Below are 17832 nucleotides of genomic sequence, written 5' to 3'. Positions count from 1 at the left end.
CTGTCAGGTCATCCTGAGGAGGATGACACGTTCATTTATTTCTTTTTACCAGAGAGAAGGGATGGGGCCTTTCTGAAACACATATGGGTCCACTTGAGTGGGCACCCACACCCACTGACCCAGCAGGTCAAGGAGACACAATCACTGGACACCAAGAGACTGGCATCTCAACCTGCTCTTGAGGAAAGACCACTCTCAGAATTCAGGGGGAAATACTGTATTTTCATTTCAATTTTCTATGATGAGACAGTAATTCTGACAGCAAATTAAAGTTTTTTAAAAAAACACAGTCACACAGTTAAGAGTTTGGTTTAAAAATGCAAATAAAAGGGGAGGAGACCCATTCAGGATAGACTACAATGAACTGCTCCTCCAGCTTATCCTAAGGTATCACTCAGGGCATCATTTTGGGCTGTGCAGTCTCCTGCCTGAAGCCAGACATCCATCAGCCCAGCCTTGCCTTCCCATGGAGGCTATGGCAGCATAAGGCATTGCATGCCCAGAACCATGACCCAGTGCCTTGTTCCTGGGCTGTGCTCAACGTCCCACTTCAATCTGATGCCAAAGATGTTCAGCCAGCTCCATGCCAAGCTTCCCCTTCCCATCAGACCTGGTCAGAGGGTACCCAAGAGGCTGTCTCCATCTCTGGGCTGCAGAAATCCTGCAGCAGGACTTGGAGGAGCTCTGGGGGTGAAACCAGGGCTCCCTGGAGAGGTGCTGGAGTATCTGCTGATTTTGGAGAATCTATTGATGTGGTTTGGTGGTTGTTTTGGTAACATGCTACTGTTCTTTTGCCAGGTTGCAACAGATGTCCTCAGGCGTCCAGATGCAGGGTTGCAGGTGAAGCCTACAAGCAGAAGCTTTGGGAGCAGCATTTGTGGCATCCAGGGGTGCAGGGGCAAGACAGGCATCAGAAGTGTGCCCAGGACTATTCCCCACTGCCCCTGCCAAGCCTCTCCAAGGTGTGAGCCATGGTTCTGAAGCCAAACTCATCAGCTGCAGAAGGTGGGGACAGGAGACACAGGCTGTGTGCTCACCATCCTCCCCCAGCTCACCCTGGGACCTCCTCCCCACGCATTCCCCTGATGCTTGTGGTGAATTCAAATCTGGGGATGATGCAAATGCATTAGACTCTGCATAACCAGCTACTCACCCACTGCCCAAAGACATTTTTGAGGAGTTTCCTGTGCTAGTACTGCTGGCAGGATCACCAGTGACTTTTGGTGAGCCAGGATTTTACCCTCTGCTTTGCCTGGTCTGAGGTCACCACGGGTGGTGGGCTGGTCTTCTGGCCCCCCCTCACCTGCTGCTGGACCTGATCCAGCATGCTGGGAAAACAAGGAGTCTTGGCAGACCCCCTTCTGCTTTCCAGTGCTGCTTAAAACTCACTTTATGGTCCTCCCAGCTCCACCAGTGTTTGCCTACTGACACCAGCCCAGTGCAAGAGGCTCCCTGTGTGCAGATCTTGGCTCTCCAGGAGGAGCTGTGAGCACAGCTACCTCATCTCCAAAGCATGACTGTGCCTCACTCTGCCTGCAACATGGAGTGAACATGAACAGAGCTCTCAGCAGAGTTAGTAAGGTGCAAAGCAGGTAAGGAGGGTGTTAAAGGCAGCTGGATTTCGGGACAGGGCAGCAGGGAAGGGAATGCAAATCCAGCAGCTGCCATGGCATCCTCCAGCCTGGGAGGCTTGCTGGCTCTGCCAACTGTCTCTTGAGTTTTGGGCAGTTCAAAAGGGCTGTGAATAATGTTTCCAAAAGGTTTCACATGGCTGACAAACACCTATGGGTTTGATCAGCATGATTTCAGACTGTAAATCAGTTGCTTTTGGAAACATTACTCTCAAGTCACTGGCTGCAGATGAAGCTGAGAAGATCTGTGGTTTGTGGAACCCAGGAGAAGTTCTCTGAACTTGAGAGAATCTGCATCAAGTGGCTTTGCTGAGCAGAAAGCCTTCAGGCCATGAACTGAAGTGGCCTCTATTAAATCTTATCTTGACCCCCTTTACATTCTTACTCCCTGAAAAGTACCCCTGGCTGGAGCTCCCCTACAAATCCCTGCCTTGTTAGGCCAGGCATGTGGAAATCATGCCCCACACTCTCCCACTGGTGCCACCACAGCCCAAGCACACAGCACTCAAAGCCCTCAGGCTCTGAAACTCAACCTCTGGGCACACTACTGCAATCCACCTGGGATTTGTTCTCCTAGGATCAGCACAAACCTGTTGAGCAATGACCTAGAGGTTGCTGCCTCAACTCATCATGGAAGGGTGAAGGAGACAGACTCCCCCCTCTCTTCTGCTTCCCCACTTCCTCAGAGGAAAAGCAGGGAGTCAGGAAGATGCTGGGCAGCCTTCCCTGGCCCTCTTCCCTGGTGCAGAAGCCCAAACCCAAGAGCAGCCACACAGCCTCTCTGCAGGAGCAGAGCTGCTGGGGCTGGCTCCAGCCAGCTGCCTCCTCAGGGAGGACACCAGGGCTGTGGAATCTGAGAGGGTTTTCTTCAGTTCTGAGAATCATTCTTAAAAACAAAGACCTAGCAGTAAAGCAAGGGGTTACTCCAGCTAGAGTTGTCACCTAGAGACCTCCCAGCACCACTTACTGAAAGGAGGAGGAAAATTAGCTAGCAGGGCACTAATGACTATTTCCCATGTAATTTTAAACCTAGTTCCATTTTTTTTTTTTTCCCCTCTTATCTTTTTTTTTTTTTGTTTTTTTTTTTTTTTTTTTCTCTTTCCCATTTCCACTCACTGGGTTTCTAATCCTGGAAATCTTTCTCTACAGCTCCTGTGGAAGTGTGTGTGTGTATGTGTGTGTGTGGCAGAGGCAGTGGGGGTCAGGCTCTTAAACACATTTGGCAAAGCCAACAGAGTCATTATCCCTGTCAAAGACAGTGTAGTAGGGGCCAATGAAGACATCTCCCAGGATCCAGAGTGGGCCCCCAGGGGGTGGGATGTCCAGGCCTGAAAAGCCACTCAGGCAGATGGTCTCTCCTTGGACAGTAACCTAGGGAAAAGAGGGAGAGCTTCAGTCTGAGGAGGTTCTCTCCTTCCCTCAACCTCCCAGCCTCAGCTCTGCCAGTCCCAGTTTTCCTTCAGCCTCTCCCAGCCTCAGCTCCACAGCTTGCAAAAATAATTCCCAACTGGCTGCTCCCACAGCTCCAAATCCAGCTCCTCCACCCCAAGCCCTTACACAGCAAAACACCAAGTAAAGCTGAACCTCCCAGCCCACACAACTCTTAATTAGAGCTGTTGTTGAAATGCTGCTAAAGATGGTCCTTGCAAGTTGACTTGGATGGCTTAAATGCCAGCCTGGTGGCCACTGCTATGACAAGGCTGGCTTCACAGCACCAGAAGCCAGACAGAAAGGGCAAAATGTTTGTGGTGCAGCTCCCTGCCTGACCTTTCTCTCCCATCCTCCTGTTCCTCATGAGCATCATACAGGAGGGCTCTTCCCTGCAGGACTCTGGTGAGGTTGCCTGCACCCATCAGCCAGTGCTGTCACCCCAGTCTTTCAGCCTTTCCCCCCCACCCAAGTGCCAGCTCCAACCTTGCTTTTGCTGCTTGTGCATTTTGGATTTGAGGTTTGACTGGAGAAGGCAAAAGTTGGGCCCTGGGGGAGAAATGTGAGGCTCCCAAAAGCTGCCTGTACACACCTTGAAGACATACTGCTCTCCAGTGAGCTGGTAGGGCTTCCCTCCTAGTGTGAGGGTGATGACAGGCAGAGAAGACACCTTATCACAGGGGATCACATACTGAAAGAGAAACAGAAAAGGTTTTAGACTTAGATGGCAGCTCCCACCCTCTCAGGAAAAGGCACAGTCTGCCCCCAGCCACAACCACATCTTTACTGTGGTTTCCCCCCAAAAACACTGCTCATCTCAGGGTGCAAAAGAGGGTGAGGAGGCTGCTCCCTGCCCAGGGCTGCAAGCTGAGGGGACAGAGGGTTTTAGAGATAGGGATGAAGCCACAGGATGCTGGGTTCAGCTTTTGGCTGAGCCCTACACTTGGTCCAGCAGAGCTGGGGGCTCCTGTCCCAGGAGAGGGAGATGGGACTGAAAAGAGCCTGGAGACACAGACAGGGACTCCTGGTGTAGTAAAGTGACAAAAGTGGTTTAATTAACAGTGGTGTTTTGGGAAGGGTGACAGGTCTAAGCCAGTTGTTACTGTAGCATGGGGCCTCCTTATACTGCAGGAAAACCCTACAAGTCCTCGTGTCATCTGGGAGGGGTTGGAGGGAAGAGCATCCTTCCTAGAGGATTCTTATAATCCCTGTTCCTCCCCAATTTCAGGGAGAAAAGATAACCTGGTGAGATTAGCTAGGATGGTCAAAAACTTCACAGGGAGGGGTTGTAATTTTAATTAAATATATTTGGATCCAAGTGCCCCTAGACTCATGTTAATGTGAATCCTTGACCTCAGCTGCAGCTTGCTCCTCTTCCTCTGCCTCCCAGAGACAGGTGGCAGAGAAGACCCAAAACCTCCTGGAGTTCACAGGACTTTTGCTCTTTACTGAAGCACGAGCAGGGTGCTGAATGCTACCCAGAGTCAAAAGATGGAAGGATCCCTGCTGTGCTGAGAAGGGAGAGCAGAGGGAGCAGAAGAGGTATCTGGAAGCATCTGGGTGTAAAACAGGGCATCAGAGCAGACACTACAATGGCCATGGACCTCTGCTTTCCTGCCCAGCCTCACCTGGCCTTTGATGAGGGGTTTTGCACCAATGGCTGTCTGCAGCTCCTTCACTTCCTTGGTGGGACCCGTGATGAGTGAGGTCCCAGTGTCCACGATGGCCTCACAGCCCCCTTTGCAGAGTGTCAGCCCATTGGCAACATCCACCCTGGGGAGAGAAGGCAAACCTTAGAGGCCTCTCAGCAAAAACAGGGGCAGGCAAAGAACTGAAGATGGCTGGGGGGCTGCAACAGACACAGAGGAAGGACAGGCACTCAGAAATCCTGGTGCAATTTAATTCAATTTAATTTAACACCAGCTTAGTGCTCAGAGCCCCTGGCTCCCCACAGAGCCCTCGTCTGCTCCCGACAGAGCAGGTGCCTTGGTGTGTTACTGCCCTTCTGCAGGGCCAGATTGTTGCCTGCTGAACACCACCAGGCACTGGGCAAGCTCAGGGTGCTGCCCCAGGGACTCGTGTGAGCTGTGCTGCTGCAGAAGAGGCTGAAGGGGTGGGTGAGAGCTGAGGGGACCAGGGGCAAGGGAAGCTGCTCAGGTTCCTCACCGCGTTCTGCAGCAGTGCAGACAAAGCCTTCCAGCCAAGGGCTCACCAACACTTTGCCAGCACAGCAGGGCTGAGGGAAGATGAGAACTAAAACCCTGCACCAGGGAGAGATGTGATCCCTGGGAAAAGGACACTCTCTGATCACAGGCTGCTTTTAAGTTCCCGTCACGTGGGAGAGCTCAGAATAGAGCGTGGGGCTGGCGGGCCGGCAGCTCAGCCCCTCTCTCCTCCAACAATGTGTGCTGATTGCTGCACCCTGCCCTTCACTCAAGGGCTGCCTTCCTGGGGCCTCATCCTGCTCCTCCAGAGCTTTCTGCAAGGCAGCCACGCAGCTCAGGTCTCGCAGAGAGCTGAGGAAAGATGGGGTTTAAGCTGTGGGGCTCGCCCCGACTGCAAGGAAGGCACTCCAGCTTTTTTTCCCCACTGTGCAGGGATACAGCAAGGGGCAAACTGTAAACAAGAGGGAAGGATTTTGCAGAACATCCATTTGCTGCCTCTCCTTCCCTCCCAGCAACAAATGACCCAGGCTTAGGGTGGGATTTGCAGGGACACAGCAAGGGGCAAACTAAACAAGAGGGAAGGGTTTTGCAGAACACCCGTTTGCTGCCTCTCCTTCCCTCCCAGCAAGAAATGACCCAGGCTTAGGGTGGGCTTTTCAGCTACATTTTGCAGGGACAGAGGAAGATTCTTTTTCAAGGAGGGTCTCAGCCCAAGCCTGGGTGTGAGGTGTCCCCAGGCATGCAGTGAGGTGGAGGGGAGACTCACGCGTCCATGTGGACCTGCCAGTAAGCCTTGCGTGTGACATTGACCCAGCTGAATTCCCCACTGTAATACTTGGGGTCTGTCCCTCCCAGGAGCAGCTCTCCACCAGGCTGAGCAGTGGGGTCTCTGAAAAAAACCAAATAAACCAACAAACAAACAATAAACCCAAACCTTTGAACACCAGAGGCAGGGTGAGAACAACCCCCTCTGCATTCCCCCCTCCCCCCCCCAAAACACATGCCAGGGTGCTTGGTGGTGAAGTCTGGCATTAGCAGGATTGGAGACAGGTGGCTTACATTGTGCTATGTCAGTATGAAGACAGATATTATGAGACAGGCTGAGGAAATGAGAATATTTCAGCCCATTGGAAGCATCTGCAGCTTTTTGCTTTGTGCTTTCACATGGACAGCTGGAGAAATTTGCAGAGAAGGGGAGAGCAAAGGGGAACTGAGCACTGACACAGGGATCCCCTGAATTATCAGCTTGTAACAAGCACCCGTGCAGGGCTGGACAGGACTGATGCAGCTTTAGGTTATCTGCACCCAACTCCATGTCTGCCAGCAGCCTCAGAGCTGAATCCTCAAGGTTACTGTCAGATAACAGCCTGCTGCTCAGCAGATGGGAAGAAATATGGTGCTGGGGGAGGGCTGGTACTTGAGCTGCCAGCAGCAGTGCTCTCTGCCCTCCCCACTCCAGTGTGCTACTTTTTGGGCTGAAATAGTTCATTCTCCCCTCTGGTGCCAGGAGGAGGATGGGGTCTCCTGGAGGGAGCAGCAGTGGGTGGGAAGGTGCTACGAGCTGTGTGGGATTTCCTGGGGGTTGAGGAAATGTTGGCTCCCTCATGAGTGATGACTGGTGCTAAGCATGCTTGCTCAGGGCTTGACACTGCTGGCCACATGGCTCGTGGATTTTGGGAACAGGCTGGGGCTGTGTTTATGCCCCTAGCAGGGACTGCACCAGCAGAGTGCAATCTTATGATCACAACCCTGCTTTTTTTTATTTCCTTTTCCTCCAGATACATCCTCTGTCCTTACATCAGTTAAGAAATCTGGTAGCTAATCTACCCTGTTTTGTATCAGTAAAACAGCTGCATTTCTATCTCCCTTCTTCCTCCAAAGCAGTAAACAGAGGAGATTTGGGCCTGACTGCTCCAGCAAGGAGACTTTGCCAAGATCTCCCCCATTAGTGCTGGCACATGGCAAGAGGTGCTACTGAGAGGCAGACAAATGCTCTGCTAAGCTCTGCCACCAAACCCAACACTACCTGTTCAGGTAGAAGGAGAAGATGTTTTTCTCTATCAGCTTCTGCTGCATGATGTTATCGAAGAAAGGGGTGACCTTGTCCACAGAGATCCTTGGGAATGCCATGCCCAGGATGCCATCGAACTTGGCAGCAATGAAGGTGATGCCTGGCTGCTTCACAGCCTCCCCAAAGATCTGGTTCTTGATTTTCAAGTTCCCAAGCTGAGGAGAGATGGGGAGGGAAAAAGCAGATTGTAAAGAAAACCCACTCAAGGGAGCAGGGTGGAAAGAGGATCTCCCTGCCACACTCCTCCTGCTTTCAGCCTTGCTTAGGAAGGCAGCTGCAGACACCAGACACCCCGGTGCCACCCCTCTCAGGGGAGGGTCAGGCCACTGTGACCACACAGTGCCACCTCCTGAGCCCCTGCAAAGCCCAGAACCCCTCTTTGCCCACCTCGTTCAGCACTTTCAGCCTCCTGCTGGGTCCCAGCATTGACCATAGCGTTCTGCAGCAACTCCTATTTCAGCACAGAGGGCCCAATAATGCTTTGTCACCCCTCCACCCCCTTCTCCTATCCTCCTCTCAGTCTGGAAAGCTCTTGTGCTGCACCTTTAATCCTCTTCCCCACCCTCCTTAAGTCATCTGTGTCCTCCCTCCTCGGGTGCTGCACCCAACTCCAACAGAGAGGCCAAATCCCTCTCACCTCTGCCACTGACCCCTCTGATCTCTCCTACCTAAGGAACATCCCCAGGATGTCACTGAATCTCTTGGAAGCCCCTTTAGCCTGCAAAGACCTCCCGTGGGAGGGGAGAAGACCCTAGGAGGAAAGCAAAGTTGAGCCTGAAGCACAAAAATAGCAAGTGGAGTCCCATGAATGCAAAGGTCACCTCTCTCAGCAGCCACAAGAAGGACTGGAGGAGTTCCCTGCTGGAAAGCTGAATGCCCAGCAAGTGCAGATCCCCAGAAAGAAGGGGACAGAGCAGGAAGGAGGCTGTGACAGGGAGCAGAACCTATCTGCTGGCTCCTGGCTTCAGCAGTTCAGGAGGTTTCCAAGCTTCTGGCTGACCATGGGACAATTGCAGCATCCGTGCTAGGACAATTTCAGCTTCTCAGCCTGCAGCTCTGAACCAGGCTGGAGTAAAAAGCTGGGCTCTGCTACCTGCCAGCAGCTAACGATCCCTGTGCATTATTAATATCCCCCTAGGGGCAGACTGGGCAAGGCTGGGATGGGTGGCTGTGGTTTTAATGGTATCAGAACCTTATGTTAGGAAAGGGTGATCGAGCCTTGCAAAAGCTCAAAGCCCCAGGGCAGGATGTGGGGCAACTCAGCTCCCAGCAACTGGCAGTAGCCACAGCTCTGGGTTGCAGGTTTATAAAAGCCACCCCTCTGCCACTCAGCACAGTTCCTCCTGCAGCAGCTCAGAGGCTTCCATTAAAAAAAAAAAAAACCACACAAACCCAAGCCAACCCAAAATGCACCAGACTGATCAAACTGAGCACCAGGTTTGTTGGAATATTGCTCCAGTTGCCCATCCCAAGAAGGAGGAAGGTCCCAGAGGTGGGGTCTCAGCAGTCCCTGCCCACTCGTGGACATCAGCAGGACTGAAACCCAGGAGCATCTTTAGCAGGGCACTGGTACCAGGTGACAGATCCTTCAGCTGTGTCCCTAAGCTGGCTCCTGCCCAGACATGAAGTGACCAAAAATCATTACTAGTGGGTGGCTCCTGGTGGTGACCACCACCCTCCAGCATTTTGCAGATGGGTGTCAGCAGCCCCCAGCTCCCCCAACCTCCTTGTTAGCAGCCTCAGCTGAGCACCCAAGTGCCAACCACAGACCAGAGGGGAGAGCCTCAGGGGCACAGTTTGGTACCAGGACACATGGACCCCCTTCTGCAGAGCCACAGAGGAGATGTGAGGAGTGGCATCTCCTGTTGTACCTGCATGGCAGCTCCTCAGGAGCCAGTGATGCGTCCTCTGCTGTCCTTGAAGGACATCCCAAGGTCAGGCTGTGCTAAAAGGCTGAGATGCCTGAGCAGCAGTGGGCTGACTGAATCTGCTGCTCTTTGGAAATTGAGCAGTACTGAGGTGTGCAGAGTTACGAGGTATCATTCCCCCACAGAAGGAGAGAGGATATTCAACATGAGCTCACCACTCTCTCAAATTCAGGCTGAAAGACTCTGGGCCACCTGCCAACCAACAATTTTTGGTCAGATTTCAGAACCACAGGCTGCTTCTACCCATCAGGACAGCTGGAACTGAGAGGATCACTCTGAAGACTCTTTCAGTGGCTGTAATTCCAGACTACACCCAACTGAGAGCTTGCCTATAGGATGTTGTGCTTTAAAAGAACCATCTTGGTGTCCAAGCTGAAGGTCCTGGACCCTCTGAGTTGCCCATCATCCTGCATACTGCAAGTGTGACACTGTTCAGGCTTCTCACACCTGAGGTTTCTCTTGCTTCTGCCCAAATTCAGTGCTGGAAGCCATGCTGGCTGCCAAGAGCCATCCCCACTTCCCAAACAAACTCAGGCACAAAATCCTTCCTCTGAGCTGCTGGAAAGTGGAGAGCTAATTATCAAGCAGGTATTAGGGTGATAATTACAAACAATCAAAAAAAAAAAAAAAACCCTGCAGTTTTCTTCTGACTGACTTCAGCCCCTGAATTAAGCCTGAAAGTGCCTAAACCAGCCCACACTCTCACAGGATAATGAAGTTCACTGTTTGCCTCACTGCCCTGCTACATTACTGGGACAAATGCAGATGCTGCTGCCAACTCCATCTGTATTTTGCAAATCTAATGCAAGAGAATCCATTAATGCTATGTACAGGGTGCCTTCATTTGGCAAGAGCTGTGGGAAGGCAGAGTGTTCCTAAGCAAACTGAGGGATGCAGGAAATAAATGGCACGAGACAAAACTTGAGCTGCAGGAGGCAGAGGACAAAACCAGAGGTGCAAAGCTGCTGGCAGCCCACCAAGACTCTCCCCCACAGCCCTGTCTGCACTTCTTGTCAGGATTCACCAAGCCCATCAAAAGCTCTTCCCCTCAAAGAGGGTCCTGCACCCAGCCTGAGGTTTGGGCACAGCAGAGAGGCAATGGCTGGTGATTCCAGGCTAGCCTGAAATTTTCCTGCTCTAAGGACAGGCTACAGAGTGCTCCTTGTATGAACCACCCACTTTGGGCTCCTCTTGGATATTTTTTTTTGATCCTGGTGAAACTGGTAAGCCAATCCTTTTCAGCAGAACCTAACACAGAAATCCCAAGATTTATGTGTTTACTCAAAACTTTTGCTTTGCCAAGCTCCTTCTCCCCCATGAAGCAAACATATGCTCTTCTGGCTTGCCAAGAGACCAAGTAATCTGGGAGCAGAGGCACCACTGCTGTTCAGTGGCTGGAAAACTCTCAGGAGCATCTGTCCCTGGGAGGCAGCTGCAGAAGGATGCTCACCTTCTCCAGGGCAGCAACCTCAGCCTTTGCTCACCAAAAGGGAAAACAGGGAAAAGCCATCACCAGCAACTCCACGACCTCAAGCTGAGCTCTGAATGCTGCTGGGGAATGCTCCCCAGGCAATACACAACCTTTGCAGACAGAAGCACTTCTCTCATCAGCAGACCAGGATGGGGGGGTCTGGGCAGCTGCCTAGCCTGGCTATCAGCCAGGAATAAGCTGGGGACCACCAGCACAGCAGTGCTGATCTGCACTTGGGCTGGGAAATCTCTGGGCTCAGGGGGAAGAGGGTTGAAGGGATGGCCAGATCCCAGGTCTGCAGGGCACCAGGCACGTGGTAGCCACTCCTAGGCTGCTGAGCTCCTGATTAATCCCTTCCCCCTTCTCTGCCTGCCTTAGTCATCATTACCTCCTCAGCCATCACCACCACTTTGTATCAGAGCACTTGGAAATACAACACTGGAGCACTCTTGATGGGGTTGGGACACTCCAGAAGCACAACTCCTTGAAAGCAAACAGCTCTGAGCACTCTGCTGAGAGCACAGTGGGGCAGCTCAAGGTGAGGACAGTTGTTACTCACCGTGACAGTGTCCTGGCTGAGGTACCCAGAGAGGCTCCCTGTGCCATAGTGGATGGCAAACTCAGTGCCATTCTCCACGTAGGTGCTGGATTTGGAAGCATCATACTTATGGTGCAGCACTGCAGGCAGGGAGGGGACACAAGGAAACACACATCAGTTCTCCTGGGTAGCAAAGGCTCCCCAGTATTCAACCCCATACCCTTTGGCACATCTGTACCAACACTCAGTGTGAAGGTGAGGGCCCAGCAAATGCCAACCTCAGGCTGCTCAACAAAGCATTTCCAATGTCTGGGGAATTAGGTGGGGAGATCCAATCTGGCTGTTAAATCGGATTTGGCTCCCAGGTATTAAGAGCCTCAAGGTTACATGGCTGCTGTGGCATTAGACAGCAGGCCGAAACATAACCCCCATGCCACAGAGAACCAGGATGGCTGTGAACAGAGCCAGCTCTGGGCATGAATGGTCATTTCTGCACAGAGCAGGCTCAAAATATTCTTTTATGTGCAGAGGAGAAAGACTTTCCCTTGGTCCAAGCTGCTTTTCTCCTTGGAAAGGTTGAGAACTGTAAGATCTCTCATTTTATGGTGGGGCAGGCTCCTCCTCCACAGATTCCTCCCAAGTCACAAGTTGGTAGTGAACTCCTTTTCAGACCAGCTCCACAGCTGCTTATTGAATGGGGCAGACAGACAGCCAAGCCCTAGGGAAACCAACATGCTAGATGGGGACTTCCTGGCAGAGCAGTCTGGATCCTCACCTGGCAGGAGCTTAGGCTCATTGCATACTCATAAAATGTGTCCTCCAGTCCCAGGAACATCCTCACTGCTGGCCTGGGAAATCAGCTGCCTGCTAGACACCCCCAGGATAAGATGAAGTCTGGACCTCAGCACCCTGCTGGTGTCCTGAATCTCATTTCAGAGGCAAGAAAAGTGGTCTGTCTCCTCTCTGGGTGCTACAGGACCATCCAAGAAGTCCAGATTTTCTGCCTACCCCCAACAAGCACTGCAGGCCATCTTTCATAGTTGCATTTGTTGGCTCTACAGGTTTCTCTGCTCTGATTAAGCAGCACAGCCAGCAGATTTTAAATGGCATTTTGCCACAGCTGGGTTTGACACCTCCAACTTGCATGGAAACTCCACAGAGATAAAAAAAAAACCCTTGTAGTCCTAAGACATTCTTATCTTAATGTGTCTACCTGGCTCTTGTTAATTATAAATCCATAAACATGCAGACACATGCTCCATGCAGCAATAAACCAGAAACTAGGACAGTTTGTATCAGATTTGGCAAGAGGCTGATTTTTTTTTTTTTTTTTTTTTTGTTACCAGCCTTGCGCAATGGGGCAAGAGCAGTGTCAGTCTATAATTTGGGGAGAAACATCACAACCTGTGATGCTGCTCCTTGGCTGCATGGCTGAGGCAATTGAGGAAGGTCTGAAAAAAACCAGGAAGGGAGAACTGAAGGCTGTATGAAGGAGGTTGGGGTCCCTGTTTCCAGCTCTGACCCTAAAGAGCTCATCAGCTCCTGGCAAGCCCTTTTCACACTGCTGCCTCAGTTTCTCCTCTTGAAATGCCAGGAGCTGCATTTTGAAGGCAAGGGAAAAGCTGCTGAACTGTGGCTGGCACTGGTGACACTTACAGCAGGCAATGTCCAGGAGATGACAGTGCACAGATGGCACCCAGAGGTTGGAGGAGCCAGTGTCAAAGACCACAGTGAACTTCTGTGGGGGTGTCCCAATACCAATCTCACCATAATACTGGGCCTGCAAAGAAAAAGAAGGGAGCTGTGAGTAGAGGTGACTGCTAAAAGCAGGGATTAAAGACCAAAAAAAGTCTTCTAAGACTGAAAAAAGGGGACCAGCTTCTTATTTAGACACTGCTCTCCTCTCATTTTTGGCAGGGCCAGGCTCCCAGCCCTGTCCTCTGGAAGGGAGGTTCCCCTTTGGTGTTCACAGCTCATTTCAGTGGGTGGGAAAAGGATAAATTGAGGAGGAGAAACAGGATGAGGACTTGCGGGGGAGGACTTTCAGGGCAGGGAAACAGGGCAAGGAGAGAGGAGGGCAGCCTGCAGGCTGGCATGCTGCTCACTAGAGGGAAGAGATGGGAGGAAGCCAGACCTGCATTATTGAAAAGCTGAAACTGACTGGGAAGCTGCTTTGCTGGCAGGTTTGCAGAGGAACACAAAAGTTGTAGGATGCAGAAGCTCTGCCCACTGCAGGTGTGGGGAAAGCCACTGGGGCTTTTTGGTGTGGGGACTGGGAGAGCTACTGGGCTGGAGAAGAATAACCAGATGCCCATCTGGGGGTGTTAAAAAGACTTTGGAGGAGCTGGAGGGAGAAAAGGGCTTCAGCAGCACTGCCAGAGAGGGATTTAAGGGCTGTGAGGTGAGAGTTTGGGAGAAGTCCCTGTAGATATCCCTCTGCCCTGTGAGTGCTTCTCTGCTGGGTCTGGAAGAAACCTGAGCAGCTGAGATGTTTGCAGGGCATCCCTCGAGGGGAGAGAATGAATGGGGAGTGCTCAACAGGTGCCAGACAGACCCATTTCTCCCCAGCCCTCCCAAAGGTGCAGAGAGCTGTACCACACCTGGCAAGCAGCTGGATCAGGACCCTGGAGACACCTCTGCCAGGAAGGGAAGTCAGCCAGTGGCCTTTCCAAACCCCTCCATGTGCTTAATTAAGAAGAGTGGAAGGGGGAGGGCAAGAAAACAGGATTACCAAAGCTGCTCACCTCCTGTGGGCTTAGTTTGCAAGGGTTCCTTGATGAGTAATTAATAATCCATTGCAATTAGCCACAGTGAGGAGGCAGCATTTGCTTTCAGTGATTCTGTAACTATTGCTGGGGTTTGAAAAATCAGCCCTGGGTATAAGGGCCCCATAAATCCCATGAGGGGGGTCCCAGGGGCTGCTGGGGACCATACAAGGCAGTCTAGGGGAGGTTGTGCCTTTCCTCCCAACAGCTCCTTTGGCAGCAAGAACATTGTTGGCCAGGCCAGGAGGGACCCAGTGGTCCCTTATCTCCTGCTGCAGGTTGGGCTGTTCCCCCTGTGACAAGGTGACAAGGGAGCAGGGCCCTTCCCTGAGCAGTAGGCACAAGAGGAAAGGCTGTGGTGCAATCCCCAGCACCCTGGCTTTCAGCACTGCCAATTAAAACCCTGGTGGCCCTCCCCAACACAGCCCTGGCAGGACAGTGCTGGCTGGGTGACAAGAGGTGGCTTCCTCCCTAGGGAAGGGGAGCAGAGGAGAATATCCTGAATTAATGCCCAGATATCTGGCTCCAGCTTTACTCCTCTGGCCCAGCACTCACATCCTCCCCCACTAAAAGCCATGAGGGTACCCAGTGGAGAACTCAGAAATAGGAAACCCCACGTGTCCAGGAGCTGGGCAAGGGCAAACTTCACGTGTTTGATCTGGCTTCTCCTTTCATTGCTGCTTCACCACGAGGGTCCCTTTGCTCCCTAAGCTCCTGAGAAGGTGCAGAGTGGCTCTTCCCAAGGCCATGGAGAAGATGAAGGATAATGAGAGGAAGGGTCCTGCATCCTCAGTCCCATAGCAAGCTGGTGCTCAGTCCCTTCCCCCTCTGCTCTCTCTCTTTTATCCTCCAATGCCTCAAGGAATGGAGTACAATTTTTATGCCAGTGGAGCCCAAAAGGGCCAAAAAGATGCTAGGAGCCACACAAGCAAGCAAGCCCCCATTAATCAGTGACAAAGGGGAAAGGAAATGGGTTACAGAAGCTGCAAAGCTCCTGCCTGGGTCGCAGCAGGCAGTTTATCATTGTAATTATTGTATTTTTAGTTTAACAATAATGGGACACAACTTTTGGCAACCACCCACCAAGCCATGGGGGGGCATAAAATGTCTCCTAGAGGATCAACATGTCCCCCTCCTCCTCCTCCTCCTCCTCCCTCCCTCTGGAGGGCAAGGCTGGCATTTCTCACCACCCCCCTGGGAGGGGCACCCCCAAAGTGACAGCCACCCAGCAGGGGGGTGGGCAGCAAGCTGGGGTTACTCACATCCATGTAGTTCTTCAGGAGCTCTGGAGTGGGCTCGGACACCTCGGAGAAGCCCAGCTTGAACTTGAGGAGCTGGGTGAGGGCGTTCATGTCGGGGATCTCACTGCCCACCTCACTCAGGACCCTCCTCATAGAGGGGAACTTGGTCAGGGGGATCCTGGGGGGGAAGGAGAGAACCCACCTGTTAATTTTGGGGGTGGGGGGCAGCAGCACAGCTCCACTGGAACCAGGGGACCCCCAACACTTCGGTCCCCCCCCCCGTGCTCTGCCACCTGTGGTGTTCCTCCCAAAGCCAGGGCGTGGAGGATTTAGGGGGGAATTGGGGGACCACCAAAACTCAACGGGAGGGGCATTAGGGGACCACCAAAACTCAACAGGAGGGGGATTAGGGGACCAAAACTCACCGGGGGGGGGATAGGGGGCTCACCAAGGGGGGTACTAGGGGACCACCAAAGTTCATGGGAGGGGGGGGATTAGGGGACGACCAAAGCTCACCAGGGAGTGGGATTAGGGGACCACCAGAACTCAGCGGGAGGGGGCTATTAGGGGACCACCAAAGTTCACCAAGGGGGGGGTATTGGGGACCACTGAAGCTCACCAAGGGGGGCTATTAGGGGACCACCAAAGTTCACCAAAGGGGGGGGTATTGGGGACCACTGAAGCTCACCAAGGGGGGCTATTAGGGGACCACCAAAGTTCACGGGGGGGACTGGGGGTAATAGGGGACCACCAAAGCTGACCACGGAGCAGCAGCAGGGGCAGGACCCCCCCCTCCAAGCCCCGAACCCCCACCTGGGGGGTGGCTGAGGGGGGGTCCCAACCCTTCTCCCCTCCGCGTTCAGCAGGCTGGGGGGGTGCCTGCCAGCCGAGCCCGCAGCCCACCCGTGCGGCAGCCCCTGAGCCCCCCTTCCCCTCCCTATTCCGAGGGGGGTGTGAGGGCTCAGCCAGACCCCCAGGACCCTCCCCGGGCTCACCTGATGATGGCAGCGCAGGGCCCCAGCAGCAGGAGGAGGCAGAGGAGGAGGAGGCCGCGGGGATTCATGGCGATGGCGGCGGTGGCTGCTGCGGGGCCGGGGGGAGGTGGGTTGGGGGGGGGGAAAGGGGGGTCCCTCCTATGAAGGCCGCGAACGCCGGGGCCCCTCTGCCTCTCCCGTTTTTGTAGCGCGGCGGCAGAGCCTCTCCGGGGCTTTTCTGCCGTCACCTGACGGCCTAAAATTGCACCGCCGGCGTCACGTGAGGCCGGGCCGGGCCGGGCCGGGGCGGAACCAGAGCGGGACCGGCGGTACCGCCCCGCCCCGCCAGCTCGGGGGCCCCAGGGCTGACCCCCGGAGCCTGGGGCCGTGACTCAGCCTCCGGGAAAAGGGGAATAAACACCAGGAGCGGCATCACGAGGTGCCCGCCCGCACCCCGTGCTCGCTTTTCTTTTTGTTTTCTTAGGGTGGTTTTTTTTGGTTTTTTTTCCCTCCTTAAGCTTCCTTTCCCTTGGCTGTTTTTCTCTTCTTTCCAGGTTTTCTGGCTTCTCCCCGCTGTCACCAGGGCGGGGGGGGGGGTGACCGCAGGGGTGGCCGCAGCCCGGGACCCGTTCTCCTCCCTGGTCCCCGGGACACCCCCGGTTTGAAGGGGACTTGGTGCTCCGGGCTGTGTTATTTTGGGGGAGGTGGGCACGTCCTGGTGGGCACATCCACACCTTGTGTGAGAGGGGCTGGGGGGTGCCAAGTCCCCTTGAAATGCCATCGTGGCCACCCCCAGCCATTGGGGATGATGCTGGTGGCAGGGGGGACACCTGGCAGGGTGTGGGGCTGAGCATGGGGTGCACCAAGATGGGCTCTGAGACAGCCTTGGGGTGGCAAAGGGTTTAGAGGTGACACCCTGGTGGATTGGGATGGAGCTCATCTCTGTCTGAGTTCTCTCTGATGAGAGAGACATGAGACCAACTGGGGAAAAAAATAGAAAATAAAAAATAAGTCAGATGTTCGTATGGTGTCCCTTCCAGATCCTAAGGGTTAGGTTTGTTTTCTCCTCCTGCCTGTGCCCACCCTTAGGGACAGGAGAGCAGGGGCCCATGGGACCAGCAGGGCATTGCCAGGGTGGGGGATCCCAGACTTTGTGGTGGGGTGCCTGTCCCTGTCCCTTGTTCACCTCCTTCGTGGTCATGCAACTTCTGGAAAAATTGCTGAGTCATGTTGGTGGCATCTTGCTCCTTCCATCTCCTCCCCATCCTTCCTCCTTCAACCTCTTCTATACTCCCATGGCCTCATGCAGCATCCTGCTGTCCTGGAGCTGTGCCCACCATCCCCCCCTGTGCTGAGGGTTTTTAGGGGGTGCTTTAGCCCTGGGTCTGCTCCCACCATCCCTCTTGTGCTGAGGGTTTTTAGGGTGGACTTCTGTCCTGGTTCTGTGCCCACCATCCCCCTTATGCTGAGGGTTTTTAGGGGGTGCTTCTGCCCTGGGTCTCTGCCCACCATCCCTCTTGTGCTGAGGGTTTTTAGGGGGTGCTTCTGCCCTGGGTCTCTGCCCACCATCCCTCCTGTGCTGAGGGTTTTTAGGGGGTGCTTCTGCCCTGGGTCTGTGCC

General features: G+C 53.6%; 1 protein-coding gene across 1 annotated transcript; it reads right to left on the bottom strand.

The window, feature by feature from the left end:
• Positions 1-201: 201 nt before the first annotated feature.
• Positions 202-16574, bottom strand: CTSD (cathepsin D). The gene is made up of 9 exons (XM_071762206.1): positions 16234-16574; positions 15260-15416; positions 12889-13012; positions 11254-11372; positions 7251-7450; positions 5991-6113; positions 4688-4832; positions 3652-3750; positions 202-3002 (listed from the first exon to the last, which is right to left on the bottom strand). The coding sequence occupies exons 1-9, from the start codon at positions 16299-16301 to the stop codon at positions 2841-2843; spliced, it is 1197 nt and encodes a 398-aa protein (XP_071618307.1). The 5' UTR covers positions 16302-16574; the 3' UTR covers positions 202-2840.
• Between the last annotated feature and the right edge of the window lie 1258 nt (positions 16575-17832).

Source organism: Heliangelus exortis, chromosome 18 (genome assembly GCF_036169615.1).
Source record: "Heliangelus exortis chromosome 18, bHelExo1.hap1, whole genome shotgun sequence".
NCBI lineage: Eukaryota > Metazoa > Chordata > Aves > Apodiformes > Trochilidae > Heliangelus > Heliangelus exortis.
The sequence above is the reverse complement of the archived record's forward strand: the minus strand, read 5'-3'. Positions and strand labels throughout refer to the sequence as shown.

What these genes read in the sequence shown, in the direction of transcription:
- CTSD (XM_071762206.1), bottom strand. Translation starts at nt 16,301, where the DNA reads ATGAATCCCCGCGGCCTCCTCCTCCTCTGCCTCCTCCTGCTGCTGGGG. An exon ending in TCTCCTGGACATTGCCTGCT is followed by an intron (nt 11,373 to 12,888) that starts GTAAGTGTCACC and finishes CCCTGCCTGCAG; the next exon opens with TGCTGCACCATAAGTATGAT. An exon ending in TTCTCCTTCTACCTGAACAG is followed by an intron (nt 6,114 to 7,250) that starts GTAGTGTTGGGT and finishes GGTTTTTTTCAG; the next exon opens with AGACCCCACTGCTCAGCCTG.